The sequence below is a fragment of the Lactuca sativa genome, chromosome 4 (genome assembly GCF_002870075.4).
Source record: "Lactuca sativa cultivar Salinas chromosome 4, Lsat_Salinas_v11, whole genome shotgun sequence".
Taxonomy (NCBI): domain Eukaryota; kingdom Viridiplantae; phylum Streptophyta; class Magnoliopsida; order Asterales; family Asteraceae; genus Lactuca; species Lactuca sativa.
This window is the reverse complement of record NC_056626.2, coordinates 67,160,684-67,182,317: the sequence shown is the minus strand read 5'-3', so window position 1 is coordinate 67,182,317 and position 21,634 is coordinate 67,160,684. Positions and strand designations below refer to the sequence as shown.

Below are 21,634 nucleotides of genomic sequence, written 5' to 3'. Positions count from 1 at the left end.
GTTCCTAAGGATTGTCCAACTTTAATATATATATATATATATATATATATATATATATATATATATATATATATATATATATATATATATAATTTGATTATTTTTGTGTTGAAATTGGATAAATATCTTAGTCTTTGATTGTTTTATTGTTCAAAAGTGTATTTTTTTTTTACTTTTATGTTTTTAGTGTTGAAAATAATTTTATTCTCAGTTAATTTTAAAACTTTAGTTTTTTTGGGTATATGTAACCCTATTAGTTTATACTATCTTTATTATGTTTATGACTCTTTATTTAAAAGAAAATAGTAGTTCTATAAACTTTATTAGCGATACAATTATGAAAGCTTTCAATGATATCTGAAGTGGTTATTTTTTATGATTAATTTAATATTTCATTATACAATATCATTTTTCATTAATTCACAAATAAAAATTATCTCACATATCTAGAAAAAAAAATTATATATTTATTTGAATCAACGATTATAATTTTACATAAACAAAAAACATAAATCTCTTAAGTAATAATATATTTAAAATAATTGATTAATAATTTTGAGTTTTTACTATAAAAAATTAATTAATTTTGTAGCCATGGTTCCCGCTGGTTATATAACCTGTTCAAAATAATCACAAAATGACATTTGACAAACTGAATGAGAGTGTGACATGTGGCAAAAAAAAAATATTCATTTATTAAAATAGAAGCACTGAATCCACACTGATGACACCCTTCACTTAATCACTTGATAACATGTTCAACTTGCATCATAAGACTAACAAAACAATGACTTTTAAATGTTTAAATAAAACAATGGTGGTTCTCAATATCTTGAAAAAAAAATGTTCCAACATATGCAAAGATAAAAACAAAGACAGGAGTGCTAACAAGTCTATCACTAATCTATGAGATTAACATTCAAACAATCATGGGGAAAGTACCGCATCTCTTCATAATAGAACGTATCTTTCCTAATGTTCTTAGTGTCTGCCCACGACTCTGGTTTAAAAACAGCAACACGCTCCAAGCTAGAAAAGAATGCATATTCTTCTCTTGTCTTTTCACGGTGCACCCAAATCATTTTACCAAAATCTAGTTCATGTAAATAGTACAATTCTCGTGAAATATAGTGCACCACATAAAGCTTTTCACCCCAACTAACAAACATCGGAATATATCTTCGTGTCAGAAAATTCTTTGTTTTGAGAAAAGTCAGGTTGGGATGTGGATGGAGTCTCATTTCAAATAATTGATATACATCTCTTGTCTTTTTATTGCCGATTAGGGTATATATCTTCCCCTTAAAAGCGTGTAAATCAATGATGCGGAATGTGGAGGAAAAGGAGACTTGATTCCATTCTCCTTTACCCGCTATTGAAAACCATATTTTACTTGCATAACGCTCTAAAATAACCAACAACCACCCAGATACTAAAGGTGAAAAGACCAGAATAGCCCTGACTCTTGAATATGGAAAATAATCAACAGCAAAGGGAACACAAGGGAAATGAAGTCGATGCCTTGTGATAGGATTCACAAGCCAGAAGTCTTTGGTTTTCCTCCCAAACAGGATCAAGTAACCACAAGTTAATCCAACACACTCCCTAGCAGCAGAATGGGGAAGGAGGGTTTTGAACTTTCTTCCTTCAAAGTCCTTTAAGTGGAAGGTTTTCTTATAAGCACGAGGAGATATACACATGGACATGGGTGAAAAGATACCTATGGACAGAGGTGGTTTGGATGCCATAAACTTCTTCCGGTTAGAGAGTGCGAAAGATCTCCATGACTTGCAAACTCCACTGAATCCAACAAAATCAACAACTCCAAGTTTCATCATAACTAAATAAAGCACATCATGGTTAAGATCTGACCATGGCACATCATAAGTTTGGTTTCTAGTTGTACTCATTGTCTTACCCATTGTTACTACACCTGCAAAAGAAAATAAATATTCAAGATCTTGGTAAATACAAATTCTACATGAGATTATATATAGATGCTGTAATTTCAAATGGCCGATATTTTACAGAATGTTGCAAGAAAAAGGGAAAACAAGCACATGAACAGGATCCTGAAGTGAAAGCAAACACAGAATGTATACAGAATATACAAAAATTAGCATCTCTGGATACTCTGAACAAATTTAGTATTTGGAAATTATATATCAACGGCATGGTAAAAATGTAAAAAGTGTTGAATGTTTACCACTCAACACTAGATAATCAAGTAATCAAACATACGAAGTTAAATTAATAATACAGAAATAAAAGCGTTTAGAAGATTTACCGGAATGTTGGCGGTTTACAATTTCGGTAGAGGAATCGGCTCGAGTTTGAATTTATAGGTTTAAAAATTACTCGGTATAAGTAGAAGTCTAACACTACTGTTATTTCCATAATAATGTCAATCGCTGGTAGAGGATGTTGTTTCCTCCTTTGCTAAGTTAGTAATTTTGGTAATGTTTCCATAACGATGGAAATCGTTGACGATATCTCCTACTACTTCGCAATTGTTGAATGCTGATCGTCAAATCCTATTTCCGTGGGCTCGGGCCGCAATAGGTCCTATTTATATTGTAAATTTGGGACGTTCGTCATGGGCCCAGGCTGGAACAACTAAACACCATCAACTCAAAAGATTTGAAGTGAAACAAAATGACAAAACTACCAAAATGATATATTATGTGGTATTCATTTTTTCTAAAGTTTGGTTTTTTTTTTTGGAACGGTGGTTCTTTTAGCCTAAGTTCAATGCGTATTTGGTCATTCGGTAAACTGAAATGACTGTAATGTCATATTGTACATCTTTTTAATTTTTTAATTTAATATATATTTATCTATTTTAATAATTAATAAATAAAGAGAGGGCCGTCTCTCTCTCTCTCTCTCTCTCTCTCTCTCTCTCTCTCTCTCTCTCTCTCTTCGAATTATCACTTTCGTCTCACCCTCCCACAAAATTCACCACGCTAACCCACCTCCTCCTGTAAGCCAATGCCACTACCAATCAATTGACTCTAACTCACATCCTCTCCTTTCCCTTTCCCTTTCTATCATGTTTTTACATCTTTAGATTTGAGAACCACCAAAGCATTTGAAACCCTTGATTACTCGTCCAAACCAAGGCCAAGGTTCTCGGCGGGTGAGATGGTGGAGCAAGGTTGATAATGGTGGTGAGATGATTTCTTCCCCCATTAACAGATAATGCCTCAATGATTTCTTCTCCCCCAAAATCCATTTCGATTCTCGATGTCAACAAAAATTATGCTATTCTTTAGTGATGAAATCAAATTTGCAAAGAATCTGATGAAACCTCTCCATCTTCGTCATCGATTTAATGGTGAATCCCCTCAATCTTCATCATCTTCGTACTGTTGCTCCTTCCTCTCATCTTTCATTCGTACAATCCATCAAATCCATCTAAATCCCTCCTAAGAATCATCACTATGTTCCCCCAAATCTCACATCTACCAACACCTTGAATATGATTATAAGTCCCATTACGAGTTAATTAGGGCTTGAAACAATTTCAACATGATAACTTTGGGTGAATGTTTTGTGTATGATGAGGAGTGAGTGAAACAAGGGTGAAGATGAAAGGAAGAAGGAGATAGGTCGATGAGTTTTTTTGGATCTAGAATCTTTGTTGATTGATTTTGGATATGGAATTGTGGGTTTTTTATCTAGTTGTAGCAAGTTGGAATTGGACATGAGGACTGGACATGGTAGGACGAGAGTAGAGAAACAGAGTTCCAACCACCACACTCTGACGCCGCTTCATCCACACTCCAGTCTCCTACACCACCGAATGAAAATGATGGTTTGACATGGTAGCAACCAACAAATCTAACCAAGAACAAAATGTGCATGAGGATGACGTATATGTGTGTGTGTGTATGAGAGAGAGAATGGTTTGACATTGTCCCTGAACCAATAGTCGGTGGGAAGAATTGGAGTTCATCTTCTCAATTTAGAGTTCATCAGTGGGTGATGGTTCATGAGAATTACATATAGGAGAGAGCGAGAGAGAGAGAGAGGGTGGCCCTCTTTTTATTATTAATTATTAAAATAGATAAATATATATATATATATATATATATATATATATATATATATATATATATATTAAATTAAAAAAAATGAAAGAAAAATGAAAAATAAATACATGAGGGACACTACAATCATTTAATATTACCGACGGACCAAATACGCATTAAAACTAGACCAAAAAGACCACAATCCAAAAAAGTCGAGGTTTAGACCAAAACTCAGAAAAATGCATACCACAGGGATCATTTTTGTAGTTTTGTCAAACCAAATTGGTTTTTGGACCATTCAGGATCAATCTGGTTTTCTTTGGTCTTTTGACCAGAGAATTTAAGGACATACTCATTCTTGTTTTAGACGGTTTTTTCTTTTACTCTTTGTCCACTTTTATATTAGTTTGGTCTAATAGTCTTTGCATTTCTTTTATGTATTTGGTTTTCTTAATTAGGTTTTGCTTTTAGTGATATACTAGTTGTGAGACTCATGTATTACATGAGTGTATTTTAAAAAAATAAACAAACATGAAGATCTAACAATTTAGAAAATTTATATTTATAAGATTAAAGTAAAATATTTAATTATTAAAATTGAAGTGTTTATTTATCTTTTAAATTTAAACTAATAATTTAAATAAATAAACAACTAAAATAATTGAATTCAATTTAGAAATTTAGAAATTATAAGAAAATTTGCATTAATGAATTGAATATATATTTATTATTACATTTATTGCATTTGAGTATTATATGAAATTTAATAAAATTGAAAAAACCATCAAATGACACATCTCCCTACTTAATAAAAGAGTAGCACATTTGCCACATGTCAATCAATTAGAGCTTCACATTAATTATTTGTCACTTGTCATTTTAAAGTTTTTCCTCATTAATTAAATTCCCACTAATTCACTTCTCCATTTTACACATATCAAACACGTCAACAAAAAAATTATTTATAATATCTATTGCCTAATTTATTAAATTTTTTTTTATCATAGCTCAATAATTACCTTATAATTTAATTAAAATTATTTTTACCTTTCTAATCCGTGGTGCCCACGAGTTATAAACTAGTATATATAATTTAATTTAAAGTTACTACAAAATGACACGTGGCATAATGCATAAAATGATGACAAGTGGCAAAATTATTTTAATTTATTATGGAGGATTGTGAAACTTCTTCATGTATCGTTTTTTGTACAAAAATAATAATTAACCGCTTGTAGTGTAAGGTACAGTAATGACTTTCAACAAAATCTATACAATGAAATGGCTACTTTTAACCAAATCACCTTAAGTTAGGATTCTACTAAGGCCTAGGACATTTTTATCACTTTAATTATTATTATTATTATTATTATTATTATTATTATTATTATTATTATTATTCTTTTTCATTAATTTAATCAAGGTTGGTTTAAGTCTTTAAACTTTACCAGAAATCCATTGACGATCAACGTTGCGTGATGAACTCACATGTCATTTAAACCCATGAGCACAATACTTTAAGTAAAAGTTGGTAATTAGGACTTGAAAGTCATTTACTCATAATCTAAATCCAAAGTTCTACATGACAATTTAACCCATGTTTTCTAATATTTAAATTCTCTACCTAGATTTATCTAAACCTATATTTGAATGAGCAAAATGTCATTAATTCACCACAACTTTAATTTATTTGTGGGTACATACACATATTATCAACCAAAATGCCATTAATATACTTATTCTCAAAACATGAATATTAAACAATCATTGTCACCCAATGGTTTTAAGCAAATGATTAATAAATATTAGGCTATTAGCTTACAAAGGCCAAAGTGGGTAGAAAACCAAAGTGAAAAGCATGTGAAAGACTCATATGAATGAAGGAAATGTGAGGAGTATCAGACAAGAAGCACCTATGTTTGAAGTTTGTGGGTGCCTCGGTGATCGTTTTTAGCTTGTATCTTATTAGTAATTTTAAAAACTTTGGTTAATTGGGTTTTTAGCTATTCAAGACTGAGAGTGACTGTTATGAAAAAGTGGAGACTGGGACTGCCGATCTATAAAAATGGAGACCGGACTGTTGATCTGGATCACCTTGCATGTCTTGTGAAGAAATCAAGCCATCAATGAAGCATGGAGACTAGTTTTTCGATTGGAAGGGTTGGAGGCTGAAGAGAATGCCCTAAACCTTGAGTTTAGGTGCTTAAATATGGAAGAAACCCTGAAAATCATGGGTTTGGGTTGCATCTTCTTCCATATCGTGGAATCCCTCTTGTCACGTCGTGGCAGCCATCTAATGCGCGTTTCATGCATTTGTCATCCCACGTCCTGGTGATCCATTCACCACGTCGTGGCGTTAGGTTTTTCCCAAAAAACCTTACATTTGATCCCTCTAAGCCTGATCTAAAATAGGAAATCGGGTGTTACAGAAACCCTTTTATCCTATATCTTATCATCCAATAGGCACAGAAAGGGAAAATGACTTAAAAGCCCAACAAAGTTTCCAAACCATTCAAAAAATCTCAATCATGTTTTGTATGTTCAAAAAAACCCAACGAACTTAACTTTTTGTCTAAAAAGTCCAACAAAATTCCAAATCGTTCAAAAAATCCCAATTTTGTTTTGTTTAAGTTCATTGTGTAGACATGTGAAGAAACGTATGATTACAACTGACGACGGAGTAGAATCTCTAAAGCCTTTGCATTGAATCAGATGGTGGAAATTAAATTTGATTATCCTTTTCAAGAGAACCATATAATTGCACTAATTACTGCAGTCCTTTCAACTTCCTTGCCGTCATACTTGACGTTTTGTTATTATCTAACCTTGTGGTAACTAGGTATTTAGGTTAATTGCTTAGTTGGCATATAACCTCGCATGTAGGGCATTACTTACCCATATAACCTGTAACGCCCGGGTTTCAGGGCTAAGCATTTTTGTCAATGTAATAGTCTAGGTCAACTCTTGTAACTCTTTTTGAAGTAATAAAGATGATATTTTTGAGGATTATGTGAATTATATGTGTTTATTATTTAATTATAAATGTATAATTAATAAAGAATAAAAATGAGCGTCAAAATTAAAGTGTGAGATAATCCCGATATCTCTACATAAAGTTGTAGAATATGTCTCAAGGTTTCCGTGCATATAAGGAACGCCGAAATCCGAGTTATAACGAAGAAGTTATGACCCGTCGAAGTTTCACGACAGAACCGGCACGATACCGGGAAGCGTGAATAGTGAATTTACGATAGAGCGAGATTTAGCCTTAGTGATCTAAACGAAAGTCGTAGAATATGTTAAACTAAGAACATCGATAAAAAGAACGCCCAAATCTGACTTCGTATGAAGAAGTTATGAGATTTTAAACAGACCAATCTTGTCCCGGCTTGTTAAAAATATAACTTTAAAAATAAAGTCAAAATTAGCCGACGGAGTCTAAACGAAAGTTGTAGAGTACGTTTTCACCTACGCGTGGATATAAAGAACGTCAAAAACGGAGTTCGTATGAACGAGTTACAAATTATAATAACATATTTACGTATTAAAATAAAGTATAAATCATGTATACGTACACATATATATACATATGTATATATCATTAGAAAGGTATCGACGATGCGGTCATTATAAGACTAATGTTGAGTTCTTTCAACATTAGTTTAGTACAAATATCATTAAATCCATTTATAATAGTATTATAGAGGGTGTTTAGTTGTTTATATAACTAAAAGGTCATTAAGTAATTATGAAGGGTAGTTTTTGAAAATTCAATTAGTATAAATAAGAGCCTTGGGCTCTCATATTTCTTGCACCATTCTCTTGATTCAAGAGTCTTTCTCTCCTTATCCCCCGAGCATTTCGGTCCCTCGTGATTCGACTTCTCTTTCTGTAGCTTAGTATAGTAAGGTGAGCACTGAAGCACTGCACGAATCTTTCTTAGAAAGATTCAGCGACGAAGTTCTGCCCCTGCAGAGCCCGACTCCTAGCTAAAACCCCCTTGTAAGTAAGTTATGCTTACCTTATTTTAATATAGCTTATATTTAAAATTAGTATTGTTATTATGAACTTATAATAAATATTTGAGCTATTATTATAACTTATATAAGTGTCGTTATAATATTTTTTTTAACTACTCGCGGTATGGGGAATCTGGTTTAAAGGGCCGCATAGGGTTGTTGGATTTCAGAAGTGCTATATGCCAAAATGGTCCTGCCCTCTGGTGTTTTATGTCTGGCCCCTGTCTGTACATAGTGGTTGGAAAATATTGTTTAACGCTTATATAATAATAATAATACTAAGACTAATAGTTGGTCACAGTAAATATTAGACTAAAATTTAGCGATAATAATGCTAGGTTTCGTCGAAGGAAAATAGAATCGTTAAAAGCAAGCGCTGCCCGATTTTGGAATCATCACCTTAACAAGTGAGTGCATAGTTACTTTCAACTTACACATAGATATGAAGTATTTTATATAAATTACGTGCTACGTGTGCATATTATCTGAATACTTGCTATCTATGCTAGATGAACGTTGTTATACATGTTTTCAATGATTTAAACTGTATATGTATTTTATATCTACGAAAATGTTGGGGTAAAACATGGGTAGATGCAATAGGTGATGAGTGATAAAATGATGAGAGGCCTCGATGTTGATGTTGTTGATTCTGTCATCTAGCGGAGTATGGATGACGACCACGGACTCTTCTAGACAGTCCAGTGGAACACTAGCAGGCTCGCAACCTGTAGGTGTTTGTGAACGATATGTTCACCGGTGTACTCCATCCCCCACATGGTTGCCTTTAGGACATTTATTGCTGAGGAATCCCCTTAGCAGTAGTGTCCGTCCCGATGATGATCCTTAGGCTAGGTCCCTTATGATAGGTGTTTAGGGACGTAAAGTGAGGATAACGGGAACGGGTAATCGGGTTATTGTTGATCGATGAAATTAATAAACTTATTTATTGTGGGTTGAAAACCCTATGTGCTCACCAAGCTCCCAAGCCTGACCCACTCAGTTTTATGTATTACAGGTAGTGGCGCATGAGCATAGGTGTGATGTTTTGGACGAGGGATTACGGATATAGGCCTGTAGATATGAAATAATGTAGTAAGGCTTATATTGTACTGTTTATGCTTTTGATCTGTACGAACATGACATCCCGAGTCTTTTAATGAAATACATTTCTATGGAAATGCTTTTGATAAATCTTTATCATATTTTTGTTTTGGGACAAATTCCGCAACACTTTCATTTAAAATGTAACTCTGATTTTTAAACAAAGCATAAACAAACCGGTCTTTTCTGGCCGTGATTTTGGGGATGTCAGATAACCCCTTTTAGAAACGGATTAGGGAAAGAATCTCCATAACTCTGAATGACTTATTCTTCTTTCATGGATTCTTCTTCCTCTAAATCTATGATCTCCAAGGCAAGCATCAACAATTCCAAATCAAAGAGGACACTTGAAGATGGAAAACCTTGTAACTATGGGTACATTTCTCGAATTTGGACATCAACCACCAAAGGTAATCATGGTCGAAAGTTTATGGTTTCTTCCAACTCTTCGGTAAGTCTCTTTAAAAGCTATATCATATCCTTTGCCTCAATAATTTCTTGGTTATGCGATATTTTCGGAATATGAAGGATCAAAGAAGAAAAGTTAAATTTTTGGCAATGGGTTGATGACGATCTACCAAACAAGACAAATGAAGTAGAACCATTAGCAAGCTCAATGGAATTGAAGATTTCGACATTGGAAAATGATTTCGAATTATACAAGATGAAGAAATATGTCGATTCTGTGAGTTTTAGAAAGCACTTTGATCAAATGAATAGGAAATTGGTGTTTCATAAATGGTTTTGTATTCATGCTATTTGTTATAGTTATAGTGAAAATAATGATGTAATATATCTCTATATGCTTTTGTAGGGGAAATGTACTTTGAACTGTGTTTGTTTGTTTTCTTTCGTTTAAGTTAGCCGAACAAACAAATGAACACGAACTTGATAAACGAACGAGTTTCTTGTTCATGTTCGTTCATTGAACAAATAACATTGTCCTTGTTCGTTTATGTTCGTAAACATGCTAAAAGAACATAAACAAACGAAGATAAACAAACATAATTGAACGTAAACGAGCATATAGTATAATAATTTAATCAAACACACTTTGAACATATATAAATATAAAAGGAACGAAATGAACGAACATAAACGAATAATATAAACGAACGTTCATGAACATAAATGAACGAACGAGACCATTATTCATGTTCGTTCGTTTAACTAAATGAACAAGAATTTGTGTCATGTTCGTTCATTTATTAAATAAACAAACATAAACGAACTTTTCGTTGAACGTTCGGTTTGTTTATAGTCCTACCCACCATCCGCTCCTCCACGGACCCGCTTTCCTTTTCCATTGTCCTCAACATAGCACAAGCCACCACCAACTCCATATCCATCTACCACATCAAGATGAAAAGGAACAAGGTTGCAATACCACCAATGAACAAAAACTATATTAATAAGTTTGTATTGTTCCCATGAACAACAAGGCAATCATGAATATGAGGGGATTCAATAAAGTTGCCTCATTTGAGGTTTTCCCTTGTTATCCAAAAAGAATTCAATTACTTAGTTGAATCAACCACTAAAGTTTATATAATATGACCAAATATTTCCAAACGCTCATGCAAGATTAAATACAAAGATTTGTATGGAATGATATATCTTACATACCCTTTGATCCATCGTACACGTTCATTTAAGTTGTATGTTCATATATGTGATATGTGTTGACCATGATGATGAGAGGAATGGAAGAGAAAGCAGAATCACTTTTTTATTTCTTGTATGTATGAACAAGCTTACGTACTGATTATATAGTCTATACAAAAAACTAAATAAGGAAAATACAATAAATTGCATTGAAAAGAATGGATGGCAATTAGCTAGGACCAGAAGTCAGGCTTGAAAGGTCAATGGTCTATTTTGGGAGATGATGGAGTATTTTAATTAAATATTTCAACATTCCCCCTCAAGTTGAGTAGTGGGATTTTCGATACTCAACTTGCCAAGACAATGATTAAAAATTTTTCCATTGACCGCCTTTGTTAATATATCTGTGAGTTGGTCTTCTGAGCGGAAAAACGGAAGTTCAATTATCCCTTTTTCAAGTTTTTATTTGATGAAGTGTCGGTCTACTTCAACATGTTTTGTGCGATCATGTTGGACTGGATTCTCTGAAATTTGAATAGTTGCTTCGTTATCGCACATAATTTTGCTGGATTGGGTTGGAGGGTACCCGATTTCTGTCAAGAGTTTCCGTATCCAAAGTATCTCTGCTAGACCGCGTGCTATTCCTCGAAATTCTGCTTCGGCACTTGAAAGAGCCACCACCTTTTGTTTCTTGCTCCTCCAAGTAACAAGATTCCCACCAACAAGGGTAAAGTAACCAGATGTTGATCTCCGATTTCCTTTATCCCCTGCCCAGTCCGCATCGGTATATATTTGGGTTTCTAGATGCCCATTTTTCTTGAACAGAACTCCATGACCAGGTGTCCCTTTGAGATATCTGATAATTCTCCACACAGCTTCCATATGGGTAACTTGAGGTTGATGCATAAATTGGCTCACCACTCCCACTGCGTGAGCAATGTCAGGTCGGGTATGTGAGAGATATATTAGTTTACCTACTATCCGTTGATATTTTCCCTTGTCGGCCAACTTAGCCTTTTCCTCCATATACAGCTTTTGGTTCACCATCATAGGAGTATCCACAGGTTTGCAATCTATCATCCCTGTTTCTGCCAGCAGGTCAAGGACGTATTTCTTTTGGCAGATAAAAATCCCCTGCCTGGACCTCAGGACTTCGATTCCAAGGAAATATTTAAGTCTTCCCAGATCCTTCATTTCGAATTCTTTGAATAGATTTATCTTTAACCTTTTCATCTCTTCCTCATCATTACCTGTGATTATCATATCATCGACATAAATAATTAAACATGTTACAAGTCCATTCCTCAGTTTAAGGAACATAGTATGATCTGAGTTACTCTGTTTGAAGCCATATTTTCTCATGGCTAAAGTAAATCTGCCAAACCAAGCACGAGGAGACTGTTTTAATCCATATAAGGATTTCTTCAAGCGACATACTTCTTTAGAGTCTCCCATGAATCCGGGAGGGGCTTCCATATAGACTTCTTCTTTAAGTTCTCCATGTAAAAAGGCATTTTTTACATCAAATTGCAGGAGAGGACAACCTTTATTTGCAGCTATAGAGAATAGGACCCTGATTGTGTCGATTTTGGCCACGGGAGAGAATGTCTCGGAATAGTCAATTCCGTAAGTTTGAGTGTATCCCTTTGCTACAAGTCGGGCTTTGTATCTTTCAATGGTTCCATCCGGCTTATACTTTATAGTGAAGACCCAACGACATCCTACTGGTTTTTTTCTAGGAGGAAGGGTACATTTTTCCCATGTGTCATTTTTATTCAGTGCATCCATTTCAGTTTTCATAGCCTTTCTCCAGTCCTTAGACTCAAGAGCTTGTTCAACTGTAGTTGGGATTTCTTCATAGCATAGAGATGTGGCAAAAGCCTGGGCTTCTTGTGATAAATTTCCGGCTGCCACGTTTGCCATCGGGTATTGAGAACTTCGAGCTTCCTTCTCGGGAGAGTATCTTTTTGGAGGAACTCCTCTGTTGGATCTTGGGGGTAGAACATATCTGGCTTGTTCACCCTGTGATGACTCATGTTCTATCGTATGGTTAGGCAAATCAGGAGCTTCAACATGCTCATGAGTTTCACAGTTAGTAGATGACTCGGAAACAATGGGAGAATCAACATGCTCTTGAGATTGAGAATTACTTACCTCTGACGTCTGGTTGGGAGGATCATTGTTAGTGGTACTGTCTTCTCGACTCGTGGATTGTGACATGGTTTGGGTTCCATGATTAATTTCTACTGATGATGGCATCCATTTTATCCAACCCAATGTGTCATCATACTCCTTTTCCCCCTGACCAGTATGTTGGATATTGTAGAAATATTCGGTTTCGAGAAAGTCACAATTCATCGTGGTGTACATATGACGTTTGTTCGGACTGTAACATCGATAACCTTGTTGATTGACTCCGTAACCGACAAACACACATTTCTCAGCACATGCATCAAGTTTGGAACGTTCTGATTTTGGTATGTGAACAAACACAGAACAACCAAAGACACGAGGTTCAAGGGTAAGGGTAGATGGAGGTTTGTGAAATTTAGACATGGCTTGAATTGGAGTTATTAAGTCAACAGCTCTTGTTGGAAGACGGTTCACAAGATAGGTTGCTGTGGCAAGAGCTTCGGGCCAAAAGGATTTCGGAACTTGGGATTCAATCATGAGCGCACGGGTTATTTCTAAGAGGAAGCGGTTTTTTCTTTCAGATACCCCATTTTGTTCAGGGGTGTGAGCACATGAGGTTTGATGAATTATTCCCTTTTCTTGACAAAACTGTTTCATGGAAGTATTAACAAATTCCCCCCCATTATCGGACCTAAGAATTTGTATATCACTTTTAAATTGGGTTTTAACCATGGCACAAAAACTTTTGAATTTTGAAAAAACTTCGGATTTATTTCTCAAGAGGTAAATCCAAGTCATGCGGGTGCAATCATCAATGAATGCAATGAAATACCGGAAATTTTGTCCCCCCTCAACTTTTGCTGGCCCCCACACATCCGAATGAATCAACAAAAAAGGAAAATCAACCTTAGTATCATTTGATTTGAAAGTGTGTCTATGACTCTTAGCCAAAAAACATGTCTCACAATTTAAGACTTTATTTGTTGGGAATAATTCAGGAAATAAATGATGCAAGTATCCACTGGATGAGTGTCCCAATCTTCGATGCCATAACCAAGCCTCCCTATCTGTAGATCCACGAGCTAGCATTACAGTACCTTGTCGAGTCATTTCATCCACATAGTATAGTCCTTGTTGCTCAGTACCACGCCCAATGATCTTCCCCGTCCTGATATCCTGTAAGATACAGAAGGTTGGATGCATTAGAACAACACAATTTAATTATTTGGTAACATGACTGATCGATAGCAATTTATGAGATATGGATGGAACATAGAGACAATTTTTTAATTTCATGTTTGGTGAAATTTGAATGGTCCCTCCTCCTTTGACTTGGAGAACTTCTCCATTTGCAGTATGAATTCTTGATTTTTGCGGTTTTGACATTGAGCACATGTCAGAAATTTCAAAAGTCATTATATCAGTAGCACCACAATCAAATATCCATGAGTCTTTATTTTTTATATTTTTTGTTGCTATGTTAACTTTCCCGACGTTAAAAGAATTTGTTGACTTGACTGTCATATTGGAACTATAGGGTTGTGAATGAAAATGTTGAGAGAGTGAAGGGTTTGAGGTGTAATTCTCAAACCCTATACCTGCGATGCCCCCTGATTCTTCTTCTTTAATTGCCGTCAAACAACAATTCCCTCCATGGTTTCCTTTTTTGGTGCTCTCTTGATTTCTGGCGGGTTTTGAGTGGTCGTCACTGCTATCGCCGCTGCTGGTAGATGATGAGCAGAAATGATTTTTGGATCATAAACACTGCTCTGATACCATGTTGACCATGATGATGAGAGGAATGGAAGAGAAAGCAGAATCACTTTTTTATTTCTTGTATATATGAAGAAGCTTACGTACTGAATATATAGTCTATACAAAAAACTAAATAAGGAAAATACAATAAATTGCATTGAAAAGAATAGCTGGCAATTAGCTAGGACCAGAAGTCGCTTGAAAGGTCAATGGTCTATTTTGGGAGATGATGGAGTATTTTAATCAAATATTTCAACAATATGTTGCATCACTCGCCTTTCATGAATTGAACCGTTGAAGATCAAACTTTGAAAAATAAATACAAAGTATAAATAGAAATATTTTTAATTCAGTTTGTGTTTAAGCAAATTCAAAATGTATTATGAAACTCTTATTCCCACATGGAAGATACTTTTATAGAAAGCACTACATACAGAGTCGCCGTCCCTGTTGGTGACACCATTCACTTGATAACATGTTCAGCTTACATCATAAGAAAAACAAAAGGCCCTTCATCACATAAAAGGGAGATATAATTGTTAGTTGTTGCCACTTGAAGCAAAGGGTAAGTGACAACAGAATGTTTTAAACAATAAATGTAAATATCCAAATCAAACAATGGTGCTTCTCAATTTCTTGAAAAAAAATTGTCCCAACATATACAAAGATAAAAACAAAAACGGGAGTGCTAACAAGTCTATCACTAATCTATGAGATTAACATTCAAACAATCATGGGGGAAGTACCACATCTTTGCATAATTGAACTTGTGTTTCCAACTGTTCTTAGTGTGAGCCCATGACTCTGGTTTTATAGCAACAACACGCTCCACGTTACAAAAGAATGCATATTCTTCTCTTGTTTTTTCAAGACACACCCATTTCATTTTACCAAAATCTAGTTCGTGAAAATAGTACAAATCTGGGGAAAAGTAGTGCATCAGATAAAGGTTTTCACCCCAACTTCCTAACATCGGATGATATGTTCGCTTCAGAAAATTCTTTGTTTTGAGCAAAGTCAATTTGGGATGTGGATGGAGTTTCATTTCAAATAACTGATATACATCTCCTGGCTTTGCACTGCTGATTAGGGTATATATCTTCCCCTTAAAAACATGGGAATCAATGATGTAGAATGTGGAGGAGAAGGAGACATGATTCCATTCTCCTTTGCCTGCTATTGAAAACCATATTTTACGGGCATAACACTCTGAAATAACCAGCAACCACCCGGATACTAAAGGTGAAAAGACCAAGATAACCCTGACTTTTGAATTTCGAAAATCATCGAAATCAAAGGGGAAATAAGGGAAATGAAGTTCATGCCTTGTGATGGGATTCACAAGCCAGAAGTCTTTGGTTTTCCTCCCAAACAAGATTAAATAACCACAAGTTAATCCAACACACTTTCTGCCTGCAGAATGAGGAATGATGGTTTTGAACTTTTTTCCATCAAAGTCTTGTATGAGGTGGCAGGTTTTGTTATAAGCACGAGGAAGAGATATACACATGGACATGGGTGGAGGAGAAGGAGATATAGACATGAACAGAGGTGGTCTGGATGCCATAAACTTCTTCCAGTTAGAGAGTGCGAAAGATCTCCATGACTTGCAAACTCCACTGAATGCAACAAAATTGACAACTCCAAGTTTCATCATAACTAAATAAAGCACATCATGGTTAAGATCTGACCATGGCACATCATAATTTTGGTTTCTAGTTGTACTTTTTGTCTTACCCATTGTCACTACACCTGAAAAAGAAGAATAAATATTCAAGATCTTGGTTGATGCAAATTCTACATGACTGAGATAGAAGATCTTGGAATATACTGACACTGTCCTTCTCAAATGGTCGATTTGTTTACAAAATGTTGCAAGAAAAAGGGAAAACAAGCACAATGATGAACAAGATCCTGAAGAGAAAGCAAGCACAGAATGTATACAGAATATACAAAAATTATCATCTTTGTATACTCTGAACAAAAATAGTATTTGGAAATTATAGATCAACGGCATGGTCAAGATATTCTTTATGACCTAAAAAGGGATAATCTATCTCTCTACCTCAACTCTTTTACACACTACACGACTAATCAAAGATAACAATGTTAGAACATGAAGACAATTGCTAAATCACAAAGCTGTAAACGAAAAAACAAACCTGCTTTTTACTTGAAAAAACTACATTCCTAATATACAATTGGCCAAATCAATTACTCAATTATAAAAGTAGAAAAACTGAGAAGTACCAACAAAATCAAATGACACCTAAAAAACCGATCTAAATACCAGATTTACACAAAACTAAAGGATCATGAATCAAAATAACGTGATTAATCACAAAGGAAAAAGCAGAAAACGTAATCTAGGTGTGAATTTGTATAGTTACGTACTTCAAAAAACAATGAAAAATTAAACTCTGATTTACTCGATAACAAAAACAGAAAACCCTTTTTTTACAGAAGCTGTAAACCAGCATTGAATCGCGTGAATAATAATAAAAACCCTTTTTTTACCACTAAACACTAAGTAATCAAACATATGAAATTGAAATAATAATAATAATAATAAAGGAAGCAAAGTGTTTAAAAAATTTACCGGAATGTTGGCGGTTTACAATTTCGGTAGAGGAATCGGCTTGAGTTTGAATTTATAGGTTTAAAAATTAATCGGTATAAGTAGAAGTCTAAAACTACTGTTGTTTCCATAATGATGGCGATCGATGGAAATCCCTGGTAGATGATATCTTAGGCCTCGGATAGTAAAATCCTATTTGGCGGGGGTTTGGGGGCCACGCCGCAATAGGCCCAATTTATATTGTAAATTTGGGCCTCGTGTGTTCAACAATAAACAAAATTTCTCATTGGACCGGTCTTCGCATGGATCATGTCCTTTTTAGTCTTTTTCCGTACAAGGCTATCCCGCGGTGGCAGAGTCAGAGAGGTACAAACATTTTCAAAATATATTTTAAGTAGTTATATTGTCTAGACATTAAAAAATATGATACAATCTTTTTAGTTGGCGGTACAATAACATAAACCATATTTACAAATATATTTTTTTTATATATAAAACAATTTTTGTGGGGGTATTGTAGTAACCCCATCGCCACATGTAGCTCTGTCGCTGCTATCCGGTATGGGATAGTAACTCACACGTGAGTTCCGTACTGGCAAACCAAGAGACGCGGGAACACCGCCCCATGGTTCGGTGGCTTGGGTGTGGAGTCTCTATGAAGACGGATGAAGAATACGAATAAGAAAGCAACAACAACAACGCCAGGGGCGCACCTTTTATGGGCCCAGGAGGGGTTGTGGCCCTCCCTGAATTTTGGGCTAGAAGTTGGATATATGTGTTTTATTTTCGGAATTATAGGCCCATCAATGTGAGTTTTGGACTATGGCCCCTCTTGGTCGATTGTTCTGAACGATTGCACAGCTGCAATTCTGGTGCAATCCCCAATCCCCATCTTGAAAAACATAGGAATTTGTTGCACCCCTCCAAAACAGGAAATGTTCACCTGCAAGTTTTTATCTTATGATGTTGCTTAAAGGTTATTTTGCCTTTCGACCTGGCTAGTCACTTCCAGTAGACGATTTAATGAGGATTGATCAAGAAACAATTTTAGACAGTAAACAATTCTTCCAACAGGGTCTCTTCCTATAAAAAAATTCATGCACGATGGAAACAAACTCTTAGGGTTTCGCCTTCCGGCGTATGCAATGATATGTTATGCGCAACTGCAGTTTTTTTGGTATGCTCTCCGTTCTTTATCAATTTCAGATTGCACAGCTGCAATTCTAGTGCAATCCCCAATCCCCATCCTCAATTCTTCGCTAATTAGTAATAAGGTATGCTTTCAGCTTTCAATTCGGTTGTTGTTTCAGCCTCAATTCTTGACTTCTTTCCTGTTTTCAGCCTTTCAGGGATTGAGAATTCTCTCTTTTATAATTTATAATGTTGCACTTGTTTAGTTGTTGGATACTTGTCATTAGAAAGTTGGAATTGTTCAGGACTTCAGAGCCTATTTTGTTGCTTTTTACTAGATTGAACTTATGAACATATGTTGGAATTTTAGGAATCAACTAATTTTAGGAGCCTGTTGTTTTATGAACTGATACTTTGATGGGTTTTGGTCATAAGACATCCTATGTGCTCATACAAACCCTAAAGCTTGGATCTAGGTTTCTCTATTGTACATACTTGGAATCCAAGACTTTGAACCCTAATTCTAGCATATGGAAATCAATATTAACATATAATTAGGTTTAAGAACATACCTTGATTGTTATGTAGCAATAACAATCCCAATTCCTCCTTAAATTGACTTTGGAAGGCTTAGAGTCACAAGTGTCACTCCTCTAATGGTTCACAAACACCATAAGCAAGAGGATGAAGAGGAGAGATGATGGAGGCTGCCCAAAACGTGTTCTAACCCTAGAAAAGAGGTTCCCCACGTTTTTGAGTCATAAGGGTCTTATATATAGTAAGGCTATTAGGGTTATCTAACAAGGAAACCCTAATTTGGTTGCTTAAGCCCTAAGCAACCCATGGAGCCCTTTCTTAAAGCCTTGGACGACTTCATATGGGCTTCCCCCATAGAATTCGTCCACCTTATAATAAAAGGCAATCCATGGCCCAAATTGCAATTATCTTATAATTACAATTCCAGTCCCTTAAGTTTAATTAATCTCTTTTAGTCACAAAACTAATTACTAATTAATTCTTGACTAATATTAATTAAACAATATGATTTCTCCTTTAATATATTATTCCCATAATATATTAATAAATCATATTTAATCCTTTCTCTCTATAATTCATCCTATCAAGTTGCTTTGGTGAAGGCAACCCAAAAGGACCATGCACCATCGGGTCAAGTACATACCAAAATAGTTATGGAATTAGACACTAATCCAACAGTCTCCCACTTGGATAAGTCTAACAACTATTCTGCGTATGACTTCAGATCCCAATCTGCAATCGTAGCTTTCCAAAGCCGTTGTCAACTCTGATCATATCAAATACGCGTGTCCTTAGATAAGGGATCATATATTCCTCCATTCTAGATATCATATGAGATATGATTTCAAATCATTCTCTTTGTACTATATCTCGATTCCCGGTTTATGACGACTGACTAATTGAACAAATCAAATTAGCCCTAGCCCGGCCGAGCATTTACGTTTGTCATCACTAAACCATCGAGGGGCCCAAAAGATATCGCTTTTATCCTACTTTGAATAAAAGGAATGGATAAACTTTGATACAATGCTCGCTTGCACTCACGCACCGAATCACACACAACAATATGTTTTATAACACCAAGTTACTAGTGCGTTTACATATTATCAATGTGCAACCGATTCGCAAGATACAACTCACACATCTCGGTTTCAAGAATATAAGATGTTATCGTCTCACCAATCACTCGTGATACAATTTCATGGAGTGATCCAAGTGAGCGTGGGTTTAATCCAATGCTCAAATCATATTCATAAGCACTCATGAACGTTGCAGCAAACATTTGCTTATGTCTAATGCTCGTTAGACAATCCACACACCAATTCACGACAGTCTTCATTCATATCTACTTCCAACATATGAACGACTGCGGCCCGTTCGAATAATTCGATTATTCTTAATAAACTCAATTATTCTGGAAGTCAAAACATGCAAAGTGAAACACAAGAATAATACTAATCCCATATGGCCTCAAACCTTTGAGTATAAATAAAACACCTTTTATTTATCACCATATCGATTACTCATTATTTGTCGTTTCGGTTAATCAACTTCTTACTTGAATTCCAACACTTGTCCCATGCTCCTAGCATGCACACAATGTTTACCTATGGTTCTTACTTTGTGAAATAGATCACATTGAACACATTTCCAATCCTTCTCATTTCACAACTCCAAATCCATTTTTTCATAAGTCAAAGAATATCAAATTCTTTCTACTTATAGAATATGCTAGATTCTAACATTCTATGCAACTATCCTTTCGTAATGTCACTGCACCAAAGTCACAAAGACTATTGCCAATGATATTACAAAGTCCTCTATCGGAGATTGTTACAAGACAATTCCATAGACGTGATGTCTCTCACTCAAAGTACATTCTTTGAACATCCTTTTGCATAGAAGTTTCCAATCTAGTCATAGATTTCTCAATATTCAATTCCCAATATGGACACACTTCCATATGTTCCATATGACAACTCATTCTTAATAGAATCTTATCTATTCGTAATGATGTCGATACGGTCTATCCAATATGGAAACATTTCCATATTTTCCAATACTATACTTCCAACTACTCACAAGCGACCAATCCTCGTCGAACTTTGGGTTGTCCTTTGATAGTTGTTTAATTGTTTTAGTCAAAACCAATTCTAGTCCCTTTTCCCTCTAAATGCGCTCGACATTTGGAAAATTTTAGAATGGTCAAACATTAAAGCATTTGCAATCGATCCTATACCCGAAGCTTATGGGACACGACGCATAATGTTTTATTTGCTATGTTCTCAAAATTCGAATTGTGAAGAGGGATGTCGTAATCATAATCGAAATTTTAAGAACACACTATGTACCTTTGACTAAATTTATTAACATTTCTCAACCTAATCCTTTAGATTTGAAATGAAACATAATATTCTCTCCCTTAATTATAGCAAAACAACCTTTCAACTCTTACAACTTTGCAAAGTATGACTCTTGTTTTCTATAATTAATATTGCTAACCTTGCAATACTTTTCTTAATAATCATACAATCATAACTTTTATGCTCCCACTATCATGATGATTATTATAAAACATAACACTTATGCTCCCACTAGCTTCGACATGTATTCATAAACATCTCAACTTCCAGAAAGACAATACTTATTGAATTTCTTAAGTTCATGTTTCTAATACTTAGTGCTTTGATAATCCTTTATCAATGCTTCTTGAACTTATATACCTTTGCCTTCGATAG

General features: G+C 35.0%; 2 protein-coding genes across 2 annotated transcripts; both read right to left on the bottom strand.

The window, feature by feature from the left end:
• Positions 1-717: 717 nt before the first annotated feature.
• On the bottom strand, positions 718-2,527 carry LOC111879972 (uncharacterized). The gene is made up of 2 exons (XM_023876396.2): positions 2,288-2,527; positions 718-1,933 (listed from the first exon to the last, which is right to left on the bottom strand). The coding sequence occupies exon 2, from the start codon at positions 1,920-1,922 to the stop codon at positions 900-902; it is 1,023 nt and encodes a 340-aa protein (XP_023732164.1). The 5' UTR covers positions 1,923-1,933; positions 2,288-2,527; the 3' UTR covers positions 718-899.
• A 12,634-nt stretch (positions 2,528-15,161) lies between these two features.
• Positions 15,162-17,398, bottom strand: LOC122197644 (uncharacterized). The gene is made up of 2 exons (XM_042901845.2): positions 17,250-17,398; positions 15,162-16,402 (listed from the first exon to the last, which is right to left on the bottom strand). Exon 2 carries the CDS (start codon positions 16,389-16,391, stop codon positions 15,354-15,356), a length of 1,038 nt encoding a protein of 345 aa, XP_042757779.1. The 5' UTR covers positions 16,392-16,402; positions 17,250-17,398; the 3' UTR covers positions 15,162-15,353.
• Positions 17,399-21,634: the final 4,236 nt, after the last annotated feature.

Bases quoted from the DNA above. Each gene is read 5' to 3' on its own strand.
- LOC111879972 (XM_023876396.2), bottom strand. From the start codon at position 1,922: ATGGGTAAGACAATGAGTACAACTAGAAACCAAACTTATGATGTGCCA.
- LOC122197644 (XM_042901845.2), bottom strand. From the start codon at position 16,391: ATGGGTAAGACAAAAAGTACAACTAGAAACCAAAATTATGATGTGCCA.